Genomic DNA, 15,895 nt, shown 5'->3' with positions numbered 1-15,895 from the left:
TATTATGTACCCCTGGTATGAAAACGGATATGGTGTTATGCGCGAAACTCTGAGACTCCATCCGTACTGCATGCTACGATATTTTGCTCCAAAAGCACGGTGTCTAGGTGTAATTGCAAACTTGAGTCCTGTTTTTAACAGATATCTTTAAAATGTGATCTGGTTTGCTATGCGAGTGTTGGCCCGCTGCAATGTCTCATCGAACATATCTGTGGCATTCGAAGAAAGTGTACAAAGGAATGTCAATCCTCCCGCCTAAATTCGGTCATGTTCTCGTCATAAAGACCCTGCTCAAAACTTTCCACCCGACAGAACGGACGTCGACGGATAAAACGGACATGACACGGATATAGTGGAAGCCTTACGGATACGGACGAACATCCAACGAACATAAACGGATTAACTTATACTGAAGTTATTGTCTGTAAATGACAAACAATTGTTTTTTTTATCTCTTTTTGGGCCCTAGTTTCTAAACAGCTATGACCATAACCCCAAAAATTATTCCCAATCTTCATGTTGTGATGCGGAACCTTGTACCAAAATTTTTACCAAAAAAGATCTCCTATATTCAAATTATTGTCTTAAAACCAGACAAATAATTGTTGATGGCCTCTTTCTGGCCATTAATTGCAAAACAACTTTTAAAACAATTGGTCATAAATACCATACTGGGTCGTCTTTCAGGTCAAAGCCACGATCTTGTCCACCATCTCCATAGGTTTATTTTTGCAACATTTAAGTTCAATCTTGCTGATTGATAGTGAAGACGTGCTCTAAATCCAAGATCCATCATGAATAATAACATTCACGACACTCAAGTAATTTGTAAAACCAATAATTTCCGATGCGAAATTTTCAAATGGCATTCATCCCTTTCACATTCAGTACGTATCCGTTTTATCCGATATCCTCCAGTTCTTTTCCGATTCACGTCCGTTCATCGTCAGTTTTATCCGTTATACGTCCTGTACAGTAGAAGTTTGTTGGTGAATTTATCTACCGGACCTTTAACGGATCTTTAACGGACAAGTAATGGATCCAAAACGGAAACGGAACTGACGAATATCGTAAAAAAACGGAAGCAGATTGGACATTCAATGGACGATTCATCCGTTGGACGTCCCTTCAAAGTTTTGACCATTTCTTAAAACTTTCCACCAGACAGAACGGACGTCGAATAATAAAATGGACGCTGAACGGAAATGTCACGGATTTGGACATATGCCTTATGGATACGAACGGACATCTAACAGACTAACGGATTAACAAAATCCGTTCGCGCTGACCGGTTAGGTGTGACCTGGGCTTAAACAACTACAACAATTACCCTATTTAAAAAATCCCAATCTTTCTAGTATGGTTTGGAACCTTGGGCTAAAATTTGATAGAGATTCATACACTTATACTCAAGTTATTGTCTGTAAATGACAAGCAATTGTTTTTGTTAATCTCTTTTTGGGGCCTAGTTTTTAAACAACTATTCCATAACCCCAAAATTGTTCCCAACCTTCATGTTGTGGTGTGGAACCTAGTGCCAAAAGTTTTACCAAAAAATATCTCCTATATTCAAATTATTGTCTTAATACTAGACAAATAATTGTTGATGGCCTTTTTCTGGCCCTTAGTTACAAAACAACTTAAACAATAATCCCCAAAATCAATACCAACCCTCCTATTGTGGTACAGAACCTTGAACTAAACTGTCTAACACATCCATACACTTACACTTAAGTGATTTATCATTGTCAGCGAACCAACTGACCTCTTGTGGCCCCTAATTACAAAACCGCAAGTATAATAGCCTCCAAAAACAATCTCAATCATATTTTAGTGCTAAAATTTCATAGAATTCCATGAATTCGTATTGAAATTTGGTCTGCAAATCAAAATGTCTTCAGACGCACTTGATACTACTCCGGTCATATGAAAAACGCTTTAGAATCGGGATTCATGAAATACTGTTTAATTTCTTGAGATTAATGGTGATTAATTATATGTGGGTGTATAAGTGAGATCTACCTAGTTATTAATATTTTCTTCTTTAGATTTTGTAAACTTAGTTACTGTATCAATCAAGGATTTAAATGTGTACATTACCATTTATTTCCCATTTTTTCAGTTTCCCTATGATTTGATGCTCTTCGTTTGGACTGAGACTCATATCTAGAACAAGCTTCTCCATCAGACTGAATGCATTTGAATACTTTGCAGCATCCCATTTAGTAAAATCACAATGAGCCCATGGATTCCTCAGATTACGTCTTACCTATGAAAAAAATAAACTAAACTGAGCGTAAAACTATGGCAAGCCGTTTTACTATTTATTCGAATTTCAAGATAGCTCCTATAATATATAAGATATCTTATATAATATATAAGATATCTTATATAATATATAAGATATCTTATATAATATATAAGATATCTTATATAATATATAAGATATCTTATATAATATATAAGATATCTCCTTTAATATGCAAGATATCTTATATAATTTCATTTTTATAAGATATGTCATATATTATATGAGATATCTTTAATGTTATATGAGATATCTTTACTGTTATATAAGATATCGCATAAAGTTTATATGATATCTTCTAAAGTTTATAAGATATCTTCTAAAGTTTATAAGATATCTTATAAAGTATATGAGATATCTTATAAACAATTTTTATATAAGATATCTTAAAATATCTATAAGATATCTTAAAATATCTATAAGATATCTTAAAATATCTATAAGATATCTTATATAATTTATAAGATATCTCATATAGTTTATAAGATATCTCATATAGTTTATAAGATATCTTATATATTTTATAAGATATCTTATAAAGACAATTATATAAGATATCTGATAAATTATATGAGATATCTTATAAACTATATAAGATATCTTATAATCTATATAAGATAATTTATATAAGATATCTTATAAAGTTTATGAGATATCTTGAAGTAAGAATAAAGAGCAAAACGGCTTGCCATATAAAACATTTATGTCTATACAAAGATAAGTTAAATATTGTTATCGAAGTTTGGTGTATATAATATCATGTCACAGAAACCTGTCAAAATGTTTTTAACGCGACCCTTCAATAAATATTTCTATCATTTGCCAATGACTTTACTTATACAAAATAAAAACGTGAGATTTACTGTTTTTTGCGTAAAACTGTCCACTGACTTAGATTTGTCTCCTTCATCAGGTTACAGTTTTATAAAGTTAAACTTTTTTCTCAATGTACAATTATAACTTTATCTAAAGTTCTGTTAACGATATATCGGGAATTCTGACACTCAAATGTTTTTCCTTTTATGAATAGTCCGCTATATCACAAATACTGATAATATTCTCAATTCTGTAAAACTGTACTTAGTTCACAACAAGCATTGAATAGGTAGGCGCAGTTTGCATAATGTTTGAATTATTTTATCATCCAACCTATTGGTTGCACTTTATAAATACAACTGTTTCAAAAGCCATGATTCGTTTGAAGAGATATATAATATTCCTAGTTATCATATCATCGATGTTTCACAAAATATTTCTTTGGTCTTACTGACTGATAATTTCCTTTCTTGGCACATTAGAGTGAAATGAAAAACTTTCGCTAGAAACTTAGGGCGAACGTGTCGGTTGTCAATGAAACTAACTACGTCGTCATAGGTAAAATAGCAAAAAACAGATTATCATTGGTCATTTCAACTCGATTGCTTTTCTCTCTTCCGCCGTACCGGCTCAAGCGAGAAAATCAATATCGTTGAGATGACCAACGATAATCTATAGACATTAAGTGTTGTTAACATATTGATTCACATATATGATTTCGTTGTGGTAAAAAATTAATTCTGAGGAGGACCAAAAGTAAAGGTAAGATAGTGCAGAATTTCAGTATAAATTTAAACTCTTAGAAGTTCTGGGCAATATGTTGAAAATTTGCCGCATAGCCTAATGTATTAGCTTTGAATAAATAACAGAAGTGCATATCAACTTTCCGTTCTAGAATTATTTTTTTTTTAAGAAACTTCATAGTAAAATTGGCACAGCTTTAGCCGCAAAGGGATTTCCTATGGGAAATTGCATTGTCTGTATTTATAGAAGTGCGCCCTATAGTTTACATCACTTGGTCTATTTAGGTTTTGCGTTTGAAATCTAATGATTTCGTATCTATGACTGACGGTTTCACAAATAATGAGTATCTATAATACTAAAATTACGAGGTCCAATTTGTCAGCCGTCATCACGTAAAAACGACGAATCAAAGAATTCAACTTTATATTTAACTAATATAGTACAAAGGTGTAGATTAAAAATTACACCACTCCATGCCCTTTTGTTTTCCACGTTATAAATATTGTCAATAATTAAGAAGTTCCGGGTCGAGTCCGATACCGATACCGATAGTATATTCACCTGTTACCTATTACCTTATCTGTACGTTCCGCATCTGACAGGCGCACCACCAAACGGTGTATTCAGGATTAATATGCTATATACACGGGTCATAATCACAGGGTTGACACTACTAAATTGTCAAATTGTTACCTTAGTGTTGTAGTATTTTAATCAGTAAGACTTTCTAAGATAACAAATCTGGACTAAAAATAAGGCGTATAGGTACAGTTTTCAATTTGTTAGTGGGCATGCATGACATAAAACAGCGAATCAAAGAATACACCTTTATTTATAACTAATATATGACAATGCTGTTGATTAAAAAATACTCCATTCCAAGACCTTTTGTTTTTCAAATAATTAATATTACCAATAATTAATAAGTTCTAGTTCGACGGGTTCAAACAGAAAGATTTGAAAGCAGAGAAAACTGTGTATCTTATAATCGGCATGACTTTAGCAGATGACAATACTAATACTAAAATAAGGCTTGCGCATAGTTATATACTTTAATCATTCACGGACCCGCGATATCACGGGTGTGTTCTAGTTACTATAAAGAAAAAAGAAAATAACAATAGTGATATCAGTTTAGGTTACGTACTTCAACTGCATCTGACCTTACATCTGGAGCGAATTTATCAATGTTGATAACTAATTCCAGCAAACCACTCATTTCAAATGTTTCATCAAATCCTGTATACTGTGCCATGTGTGTAGGTTGAAAAAGCTTGGATAAGTCAAGTGCATTTTTTATCGTGTAGTTGCACTTTGCCTTCTGGTAACGATAAAGTCCTTTGTTGTTATTGACAGTTTCATAATTCAGGACAGCATGTGTTGGTGGATATTCTTGTAAATGTGTTGGATATATTTGCGTTTCGATCTTATTAGAGCGATTTAACTCATCATAAAGGTCTGTTAAAATTGGAACAATGTAGTTCCTCAAAGCTGGTGCTATTACACTATGTAGACATATTCCAACAACCAACCATCTTTTTTTATAATCGTCTAAATCTCCTGGTGTTTCTGTAAATAAAATTGAAAAGTATTGCTTTTTATCTTTTGTCAAATGGGCATCACTGAAGATCTCCTTATTTGTTCAAATACCCACCTTGTGCATTAAATTTTCTTTAATTCTTTACTGACAGGACATGATTCAGATTCAAGCATTGAACTCGACTTGAATGCCGTGTCTATATTTTATTTCTTCGGAGCTGAAATTCTGTCAAGCTAGCAAGTTAATACTAATCAAAATTATATACCAAAACATTTCTTACTATAAATCTGCAGATAGCTCCTTGATTGAAAATAAACTCATCATAGATACCAGGGCCCAGTTTCACGAAGCTGTCTTAGGACTAAGACATGTCTTAGGATGGTCTTACGACATATCTTAGTCCTAAGTGGGTTTCACAAAGCGGTCCTAAATTAGGACATCTCTTAAAGTTGGTCATAAAGTTAGGACAACGCGAGAGGTGTCTTATGATGGTCTTAGGATAGTTATACGTTTATTTATATAAATTACACTCATTTTTTATATCAATTTTGAAAAAAAAATATCTTATTATTATCTAATTATCTATTCTCCTGTTCCTGCTTAAAACATATATACATTAACGGATTATCAGGATTTGTCAACAATGAAAATTCGATGTATTGATATAAAAATTGCACGATTTTATCTCTTAACCTTTTATAACCAATAAAGTCGAAATTGAATTCAACTCACTTGTACCAAAACAAGGTCATAATTTTATATTCTTTTTTCTTAATTTTGCATTGAAAATTTCATATTTATATTGATGTATTGTTTAAAGATAATTTATATATAAATTACTTTTATTTTTTTATATTTATTTTCCAAATTATGTCATTATATTAATCAATACGTTTAGAATAATTTATGGTAAGACATACTACATTTACATGATTTTTTTCCGTAGATCATATTTTTTTTGAAAATTTAAAGAACTTGCGACAGGTTTAGGATGTCTTAGCTAAGATGATCCTAAGACAGCTTCGAGACGAGGTCCGAGATATGTCCTAGGATAGTCATAAGAGGATCATAAGACGAGTCCTAAGATATGTCTTATGACATGTCTTAGGATAGTTTCGTGAAACTGGCCCCTGCAGGACTAAATTTAGTATATACGCCAGACGCGCGTTTCGTCTACAAAAGACTCATCAGTGACGCTCGAATCCAAAGAAGTTAAAAATGCCAAAAAAGATGCATAAAAGGTAATTCAAGTTACCATAAAAGCAACCCATATATATCCAGCCTTCTCTGTCCAATTATTATTAAGAGAGTAAAAAAAACTCTGTCAAATTATTGCTTTCGACATAATTTTTTGTCTTCTAAAAATAATATTACACATGTAATTTTAAAACAGTACTAATGCCTCAACCAAAACTGACTATATTAAACAAAAATAATCTACAAATACTTTGATTCAGATTAAATTTCAATACATTTGCCTCAGCATGGTCACAAGCTATTTTACCATTAATTGGTTAGGTTTCGCTGGAACGTTTTTCTGTCAAAGGTAGATAGTTCACTTTTGGTATTCCGACTCCATTCGTAAAAACATTGGCCACCATGTTTAATTCAAGCGTGCTGGTAAACTTTACACCAACATCAATCAGTTAACCATGAACTAATTAGTTGTTTACAGTTACTTTTTTTTTCATTATAAACATAATTATATTGGAAAATGCTAAATATATCCAACGCAGTTTTGTCTCAGGTCACGGATTCGATTTTGAGCACTTTTTTATTAAATTTCAAACCCGTTCATTTTCTGTATGTCTTTAACCTAGTTTAAATAATTATGACGTCTTGCAAGGCTATTTAAAAAAAAATCATGTGGCGGTCGAAGGAACAATAAAATAGCCTTGCAAGACGTCATAGCCATTTGGACTAGTGCTTTACCCAAATCGGGAACAACTTATTTGTTGCTGTTAATTATATTCATTTTCAAACTTATATTTTTACACAAAAGAACAAAGGTATGAAAGCCATTTTCCGTCAGGCGTCAAACCGACATTTTCTGAAATGTTTCATGAAAAATAATACGATTGACAGTTACGAATTTCGGGTTCCGTACTCGAGGGTCGTAATGGAGTTACCTTCATGAGTAATAACGGTAAAAAGTTGGACTATTCATTTGTTAAATCCCGTTTTTGATCACTTATAACTTTAAAACGTAAGGCAATAAAGGTAATCATTTGGGACTTTCCGACAACAACTGACATGAAAACTACGTGCTTTCGATATGGATTCCGTCAACTGACATAAGTTCGTGCATTTATATTTCTGTAAGCTGATGCATCCATTGAAGTATGAAGCACTGGCAGTTTTAAGTGTGTGCTTATCTCTTTATTATCGCAATAACATACTGAAATAATCGAACTTACGTTTAAAAAAGTCATTTTTCCTAAAACCGGTAGTTTGAACAGCGGTATACTACTGTTGCCTTTATTTAAGATCTGAACACAGACAGACCAACTAAATCTGTGTATATTTGTCAAGCATCATTGAAATGAAGTCGTACTCTTCTCTTTTATACGTGAAATTAACACATAAGATTCATTTAATGAGGTTTTGAAACATCATTATTTTGAAATCATCGATTGCACAATTTAATTTCCTATTTAGTCACACGCGTAGAAACGTATCCAAGGTGATTTGGATTACCCCGAATAATCCAGTTGTTTATGCCGAATACTCTAACGAGAAGCGGCAGTAGATGGAAGACGCCGAATCATTCGATTTAGTTTCTAATTATAATTTTAAAAAATGCATGCTTTTTACCAAATCTATACTTTAAAAACATACGATTTCGAGTAAATAAATAACGTAGATGTAAGATGAGATGAAACCTAATAATTGAGATAAATAAAAAGATAGATACTAAAAATGAGAAATTATAACATTAACGATGACGATTGTTATAAAATGGGCGTCAAGTTGGTTACCTATTCCCTATTCCCTATTCGTTACCTATTCCCTATTCCCTATTCGTTGCCTATTCGTTACCTATTCCCTATTCCCTATTCGTTACCTATTCGTTACCTATTCCCTATTCCCTATTCGTTGCCTATTCGTTACCTATTCCCTATTCCCTATTCGTTACCTATTCGTTACCTATTCCCTATTCCCTATTCGTTACCTATTCGTTACCTATTCCCTATTCCCTATTCGTTACCTATTCGTTACTTATTTGATTTTTAATATCCTTCCCCCTTTTTAATTATGGCATGGAATAGTTTAATATGGCTGCCGTTACCATGGAAACGGCACAATTGTGAAAAAAATGAGTTTTTGGTTTTTGGTGAACTGTTTGGATATGCTTCAACTTAGAATCATCATATTTTAAAACAATGTAGGTGCCCACTATATGCAGGTGTTGGATGATTTTGGCGATCATTGGAACTACTATGTTGCCATGGAAACTACACCAAAATTTTCAAAATTCTAAAAATGCTCAAAACTTCATGAAACTTCACAGTAATGATGAGCAACATTGGAGTTGGAATTTCCAAAATAGGTCTTGTTACCATGGAAACAATGCAAAAAGGTCAAAAATTTCAAAAATAACAATTTTCCTCAAACTGGATGAAACTTTACAGGAATGGTTACTGGCATAGGCAGAGTTTGATTTTGAAGTTAGAATTTTCAAAATGGCCGCCATAACCATGGAAACAGCAAAAATATCAAAAATTCAAAATGTTCAAACTTAATGAAACTTTGCAAAAATGTTACTAGACATCTGTAGATGCTCTCTTTGACTTTGGAATTGTCAAAATGGCTGCCGCTCACCTGGTAATAGGGGGAAGGGGTGCCTTCCGTTATTGCTAGCAATTACAAATCTAGTTGTTAATAGTCTTACATATGGTAATAGTTCTGAATTGGTTGAGGTAAAATGATCTTTTTATGACCTATTTATATGTGTTTGTGCTCAACCGATCCTTTTACTTCATGTTCGATACGCATTTGTTCCTTACTTGTTTTTTATACGTTCTACCTTTTAACTGCTTTATGTCCGTATGTTTGAAGATGGATCTTGGTTCGACGGGATGAAATCACCGTGTTAGCGCTTGCGTAAAAACGAAGATGTGGTATGATTGCCAATGAGACAACACTCCACATTAGACCAAAATGACACAGAAATTATCAACTATAGTTCACTGTACGGCCTTCAACAATGAGCATAGCCCAAACCGTGTAGTCACCTATAAAAGGCCCAGACATGACAACCTCATACAATTCAAACAACAAAACTGACGGCCATATTTCATATACAAAAAAAATAAACGGAAATATGTAACACAAAAACAAACGATAACTACTTAATTTCAGGCTCTTGTCTAGGGACAGGCACATACTTACATAATGTGGTAGAGTTAAACATGTAAGCAGGGTGTACATCGTTTCGGAGCATGCTATTACCTTGTTTAATTCGTTCCATCACTCGCTTATAATTCGCTTATAATACGTGTATCTTACGTTGCACCTTTTAAAACATGATTTTCAATTGTTTTGTTGTCTCTGGTGGAAGATTTGGGCTCTTAGAGGTGATATAACTCTATAAGTGCATTTGTATCCGTTCCAGCGGTCGGATAATACCCTGTTAAATATTCGTTACTAATTCGCTTTTAAAAAGTTTGTTGTACGTTGCACCTTTTAGAAAAGGATTTCCAATTGTGTTCATATCTCTGGTGGTAATAATGTGTTCTTATAGATGAAATACCCCTTGAAGCGCATATGTACTCGTTCCAGCGATCGGTTAATACCCTGTTACCTATTCGTTACCTATTCACTTATAGTACGTTTGTTGTACGTTGCACCTTTTAGAATAGGATTTTCAATTAAATTCATATCTCTGGTGGTAACAATGTGTTCTTAGAGATGAAATGACCCCATTAGAGCGCATGTACCTGTTCCAGCGCTCGGTAAATAACCTGTTACCTATTCGTTACTTATTCGCTTTTAATGCGCGGGGTATACGGTGCACCTTGAAATAAATAGTTTTTTAATTGTGTTCAGGTCTCTGGTGGTAAGAATGTGTTCTTAGAGATGAAATTACCCTATTAGCGCGCATGTACCCGTTCCAGCGCTCGGTTAATACCCTGTTACCTATTCGTTACCTATTCGTTACCTATTCGCTTATAATACATTTTTTTATACGTTGCACCTGTTAGAAAAGGATTTTCAATTATGTCCAGGTCTCAGACGGTAACAATGTGTTCTTAGAGATGAAATGACCCCATTGGAGCGCATGTACCCGTTCCAGCGCTCGGTAAATAACCTGTTACCTATTCGTTACCTATTCGCTTTTAATGCGCGGGGTATACGGTGCACCTTGAAATAAATCGTTTTTTAATTGTGTTCAGGTCTCTGGTGGTAAGAATGTGTTCTTAGAGATGAAATGACCCTATTAGCGCGCATGTACCCGTTCCAGCGCTCGGTTAATACCCTGTTACCTATTCGTTACCTATTCGTTACCTATTCGCTTATAATACATTTTTTTATACGTTGCACCTGTTAGAAAAGGATTTTCAATTATGTCCAGGTCTCAGACGGTAACAATGTGTTCTTAGAGATGAAATGACCCCATTAGAGCGCATGTACCCGTTCCAGCGCTCGGTAAATAACCTGTTACCTATTCGTTACCTATTCACTTTTAATGCGCGGGGTATACGGTGCACCTTGAAATAAATCGGTTTTTAATTGTGTTCAGGTCTCTGGTGGTAAGAATGTGTTCTTAGAGATGAAATGACCCTATTAGCGCGCATGTACCCGTTCCAGCGCTCGGTTAATACCCTGTTACCTATTCGTTACCTATTCGTTACCTATTCGCTTATAATACATTTTTTTATACGTTGCACCTGTTAGAAAAGGATTTTCAATTATGTCCAGGTCTCAGACGGTAACAATGTGTTCTTAGAGATGAAATGACCCCATTAGAGCGCATGTACCCGTTCCAGCGCTCGGTAAATAACCTGTTACCTATTCGTTACCTATTCACTTTTAATGCGCGGGGTATACGGTGCACCTTAAAATAAATCGGTTTTTAATTGTGTTCAGGTCTCTGGTGGTAAGAATGTGTTCTTAGAGATGAAATGACCCTATTAGCGCGCATGTACCCGTTCCAGCGCTCGGTTAATACCCTGTTACCTATTCGTTACCTATTCGTTACCTATTCGCTTATAATACATTTTTTTATACGTTGCACCTGTTAGAAAAGGATTTTCAATTATGTCCAGGTCTCAGACGGTAACAATATGTTCTTAAAGATGAAATGACCCTATTAGAGCGCATGTACCCGTTCCAGCGCTCGGTAAATAACCTGTTACCTATTCGTTACTTATTCGCTTTTAATGCGCGGGGTATACGGTGCACCTTGAAATAAATCGTTTTTTAATTGTGTTCAGGTCTCTGGTGGTAGGAATGTGTTCTTAGAGATGAAATGACCCTATTAGCGCGCATGTACCCGTTCTAGCGCTCGGTTAATACCCTGTTACCTATTCGTTACCTATTCGTTACCTATTCGCTTATAATACATTTTCTTATACGTTTCACCTGTTAGAAAAGGATTTTCAATTATGTCCAGGTCACAGGTGGTAACAATGTGTTCTTAGAGATGAAATTACCCTATTAGCGCTCATGTACCCGTTCCAGCGCTCGGTAAATAACCTGTTACCTATTCGTTACTTATTCGCTTTTAATGCGCGGGGTATACGGTGCACCTTGAAATAAATCGTTTTTTAATTGTGTTCAGGTCTCTGGTGGTAGGAATGTGTTCTTAGAGATGAAATGACCCTATTAGCGCGCATGTACCCGTTCCAGCGCTCGGTTAATACCCTGTTACCTATTCGTTACCTATTCGTTACCTATTCGCTTATAATACATTTTCTTATACGTTTCACCTGTTAGAAAAGGATTTTCAATTATGTCCATGTCTCAGGTGGTAACAATGTGTTCTTAGAGATGAAATGACCCTATTAGCGCACATGTACCCGTTCCAGCGCTCGGTTAATACCCTGTTACCTATTCGTTACCTGTTCGTTACCTATTCGCTTATAATACATTTTCTTATACGTTTCACCTGTTAGAAAAGGATTTTCAATTATGTCCATGTCTCAGGTGGTAACAATGTGTTCTTAGAGATGAAATTACCCTATTAGCGCTCATGTACCCGTTCCAGTGCTCGGTAAATAATCTTGTTACCTATTCGTAACCTATTCGCTTTTAATGCGCGGGGTATACGCTGCAACTTGAAATAAATCGTGTTTTAATTGTGTTCATGTCTGGTGGTAACAATGTGTTCTTAGAGATGAATGACCCCATTAGAGCGCATGTACCCGTTCCAGCGCTCGGTAAATAACCTGTTACCTATTCGTTACTTATTCGCTTTTAATGCGCGGGGTATACGGTGCACCTTGAAATAAATCGTTTTTTAATTGTGTTCAGGTCTCTGGTGGTAGGAATGTGTTCTTAGAGATGAAATGACCCTATTAGCGCGCATGTACCCGTTCCAGCGCTCGGTTAATACCCTGCTACCTATTCGTTACCTATTCGCTTATAATGCATTTTCTTATACGTTTCACCTGTTAGAAAAGGATTTTCAATTATGTCCAGGTCTCAGGTGGTAACAATGTGTTCTTAGAGATGAAATGACCCTATTAGCGCGCATGTACCCGTTCCAGCGCTTGGTTAATACCCTGTTACCTATTCGTTACCTGTTCGTTACCTATTCGCTTATAATACATTTTCTTATACGTTTCACCTGTTAGAAAAGGATTTTCAATTATGTCCATGTCTCAGGTGGTAACAATGTGTTCTTAGAGATGAAATTACCCTATTAGCGCTCATGTACCCGTTCCAGTGCTCGGTAAATAATCTTGTTACCTATTCGTTACCTATTCGCTTTTAATGCGCGGGGTATACGCTGCAACTTGAAATAAATCGTGTTTTAATTGTGTTCATGTCTGGTGGTAACAATGTGTTCTTAGAGATGAATGACCCCATTAGAGCGCATGTACCCGTTCCAGCGCTCGGTAAATAACCTGTTACCTATTCGTTACTTATTCGGTGCAACATACAACAAACGTATTATAAGTGAATAGGTAACGAATAGGTAACAGGGTATTAAACGAGCGCTGGAACGGGTTCATGCGCTGTAATAGGGTCATTTCATCTCTAAGAACACATTGTTACCACCAGAGACATGAACACTATTAAAAAACGATTTATTTCAAGGTGCAACGTATACCTCGTGCATTAAAAGCAAATAAGGAACGAATAAGGGTATTAACTGAGCGCTGGAACGAGTACATACGCGCTAATAGGGGTATTTCATCTAAAAGAACACATTATTACCACCAGAGATATGAACTGAATTAAAAATCCTTTTCTAAAAGGTGCAACGTACAACAAACGTATTATAAGTGAATAGGTAACGAATAGGTAACAGGGTATTTATCGAGCGCTGGAACGGGTACATGCGCGCTAATAGGGTCATTTCATCTCTAAGAACACATTGTTACCACCAGAGACACGGACACCATTGAAAATCCTTTTCTGAAAGGTGCAACGTACAACAAACGTATTATAAGTGAATAGGTAACGAATAGGTAACAGGGTATTTACCGAGCGCTGGAACGGGTACATGCGCGCTAATAGGGTAATTTCATCTCTAAGAACACATTGTTACCACAAAAGACATGGAGACAATTAAAAATCCTTTTCTAAAAGGTGCAACATACAACAAACGTATTATAAGCGAATAGGTAACGAATAGGTAACAGGGTATTAAGCGAGCGCTGGAACGGGTTCATGCGCTCTAATAGGGTCATTTCATCTCTAAGAACACATTCTTACCACCAGAGACATGAACACAATTAAAAAAACGATTTATTTCAAGGTGCAACGTATACCTCGTGCATTAAAAGCAAATAAGGAACGAATAAGTAGCAGGGTATTAATTGAGCGCTGGAACGAGTACATGCGCTCTAATGGGGTCATTTCATCTTTAAGAACATATTGTTACCGTCTGAGACCTGTACATAATTGAAAATCCTTTTCTAACAGGTGCAACGTATAAAAAAATGTATTATAAGCGAATAGGTAACGAATAGGTAACGAATAGGTAACGAATAGGTAACAGGGTATTAACCGAGCGCTGGAACGGGTACATGCGCGCTAATAGGGTCATTTCATCTCTAAGAACACATTCTTACCACCAGAGACCTGAACACAATTAAAAACCGATTTATTTCAAGGTGCACCGTATACCCCGCGCATTAAAAGTGAATAGGTAACGAATAGGTAACAGGTTATTTACCGAGCGCTGGAACGGGTACATGCGCTCTAATGGGGTCATTTCATCTCTAAGAACACAGTGTTACCGTCTGAGACCTGGACATAATTGAAAATCCTTTTCTAACAGGTGCAACGTATAAAAAAATGTATTATAAGCGAATAGGTAACGAATAGGTAACGAATAGGTAACAGGGTATTAACCGAGCGCCGGAACGGGTACATGCGCGCTAATAGTGTCATTTCATCTCTAAGAACACATTCTTACCACCAGAGACCTGAACACAATTAAAAAACGATTTATTTCAAGGTGCACCGTATACCCCGCGCATTAAAAGCGAAAAAAAACCGAATAGGTAACAGGTTATTTACCGAGCGCTGGAACGGGTACATGCGCTCTAATGGGGTCATTTCATCTTTAAGAACATATTGTTACCGTCTGAGACCTGGACATAATTGAAAATCCTTTTCTAACAGGTGCAACGTATAAAAAAATGTATTATAAGCGAATAGGTAACGAATAGGTAACAGGGTATTAACCGAGCGCTGGAACGGGTACATGCGCGCTAATAGGGTCATTTCATCTCTAAGAACACATTCTTACCACCTGAGACCTGAACACAATTAAAAAACGATTTATTTCAAGGTGCACCGTATACCCTGCGCATTAAAAGCGAATAGGTAACGAATAGGTAACAGGTTATTTACCGAGCGCTGGAACGGGTACATGCGCTCTAATGGGGTCATTTCATCTCTAAGAACACATTGTTACCGTCTGAGACCTGGACATAATTGAAAATCCTTTTCTAACAGGTGCAACGTATAAAAAAATGTATTATAAGCGAATAGGTAACGAATAGGTAACGAATAGGTAACAGGGTATTAACCGAGCGCCGGAACGGGTACATGCGCGCTAATAGGGTCATTTCATCTCTAAGAACACATTCTTACCACCAGAGACCTGAACACAATTAAAAAACGATTTATTTCAAGGTGCATCGTATACCCCGCGCATTAAAAGCGAAAAAAAACCGAATAGTTAACAGGTTATTTACCGAGCGCTGGAACGGGTACCTGCGCTCTAATGGGGTCATTTCATCTTTAAGAACATATTGTTACCGTCTGAGACCTGGACATAATTGAAAATCCTTTTCTAACAGGTG

General features: G+C 35.6%; 1 protein-coding gene across 1 annotated transcript in view; it reads right to left on the bottom strand.

Moving 5' to 3' along the window:
• LOC139520936 (serine/threonine-protein phosphatase 6 regulatory ankyrin repeat subunit C-like) overlaps positions 1 to 15,895 on the bottom strand; it is a 64,092-nt gene that overhangs the window by 34,573 nt on the left and 13,624 nt on the right. Inside the window, exons 3-4 of the mRNA XM_071314037.1 lie at positions 5,016 to 5,437; positions 2,101 to 2,269 (exon numbers count right to left, since the gene is read on the bottom strand). Of these exons, the coding sequence (XP_071170138.1) occupies positions 2,101 to 2,269; positions 5,016 to 5,437 (591 nt within the window). The remainder of the gene's footprint in view (positions 1 to 2,100; positions 2,270 to 5,015; positions 5,438 to 15,895) is intronic.

The sequence above is a fragment of the Mytilus edulis genome, chromosome 4 (genome assembly GCF_963676685.1).
Source record: "Mytilus edulis chromosome 4, xbMytEdul2.2, whole genome shotgun sequence".
Lineage (NCBI taxonomy): Eukaryota > Metazoa > Mollusca > Bivalvia > Mytilida > Mytilidae > Mytilus > Mytilus edulis.
This window is presented reverse-complemented; position numbering and strand designations above follow the sequence as displayed.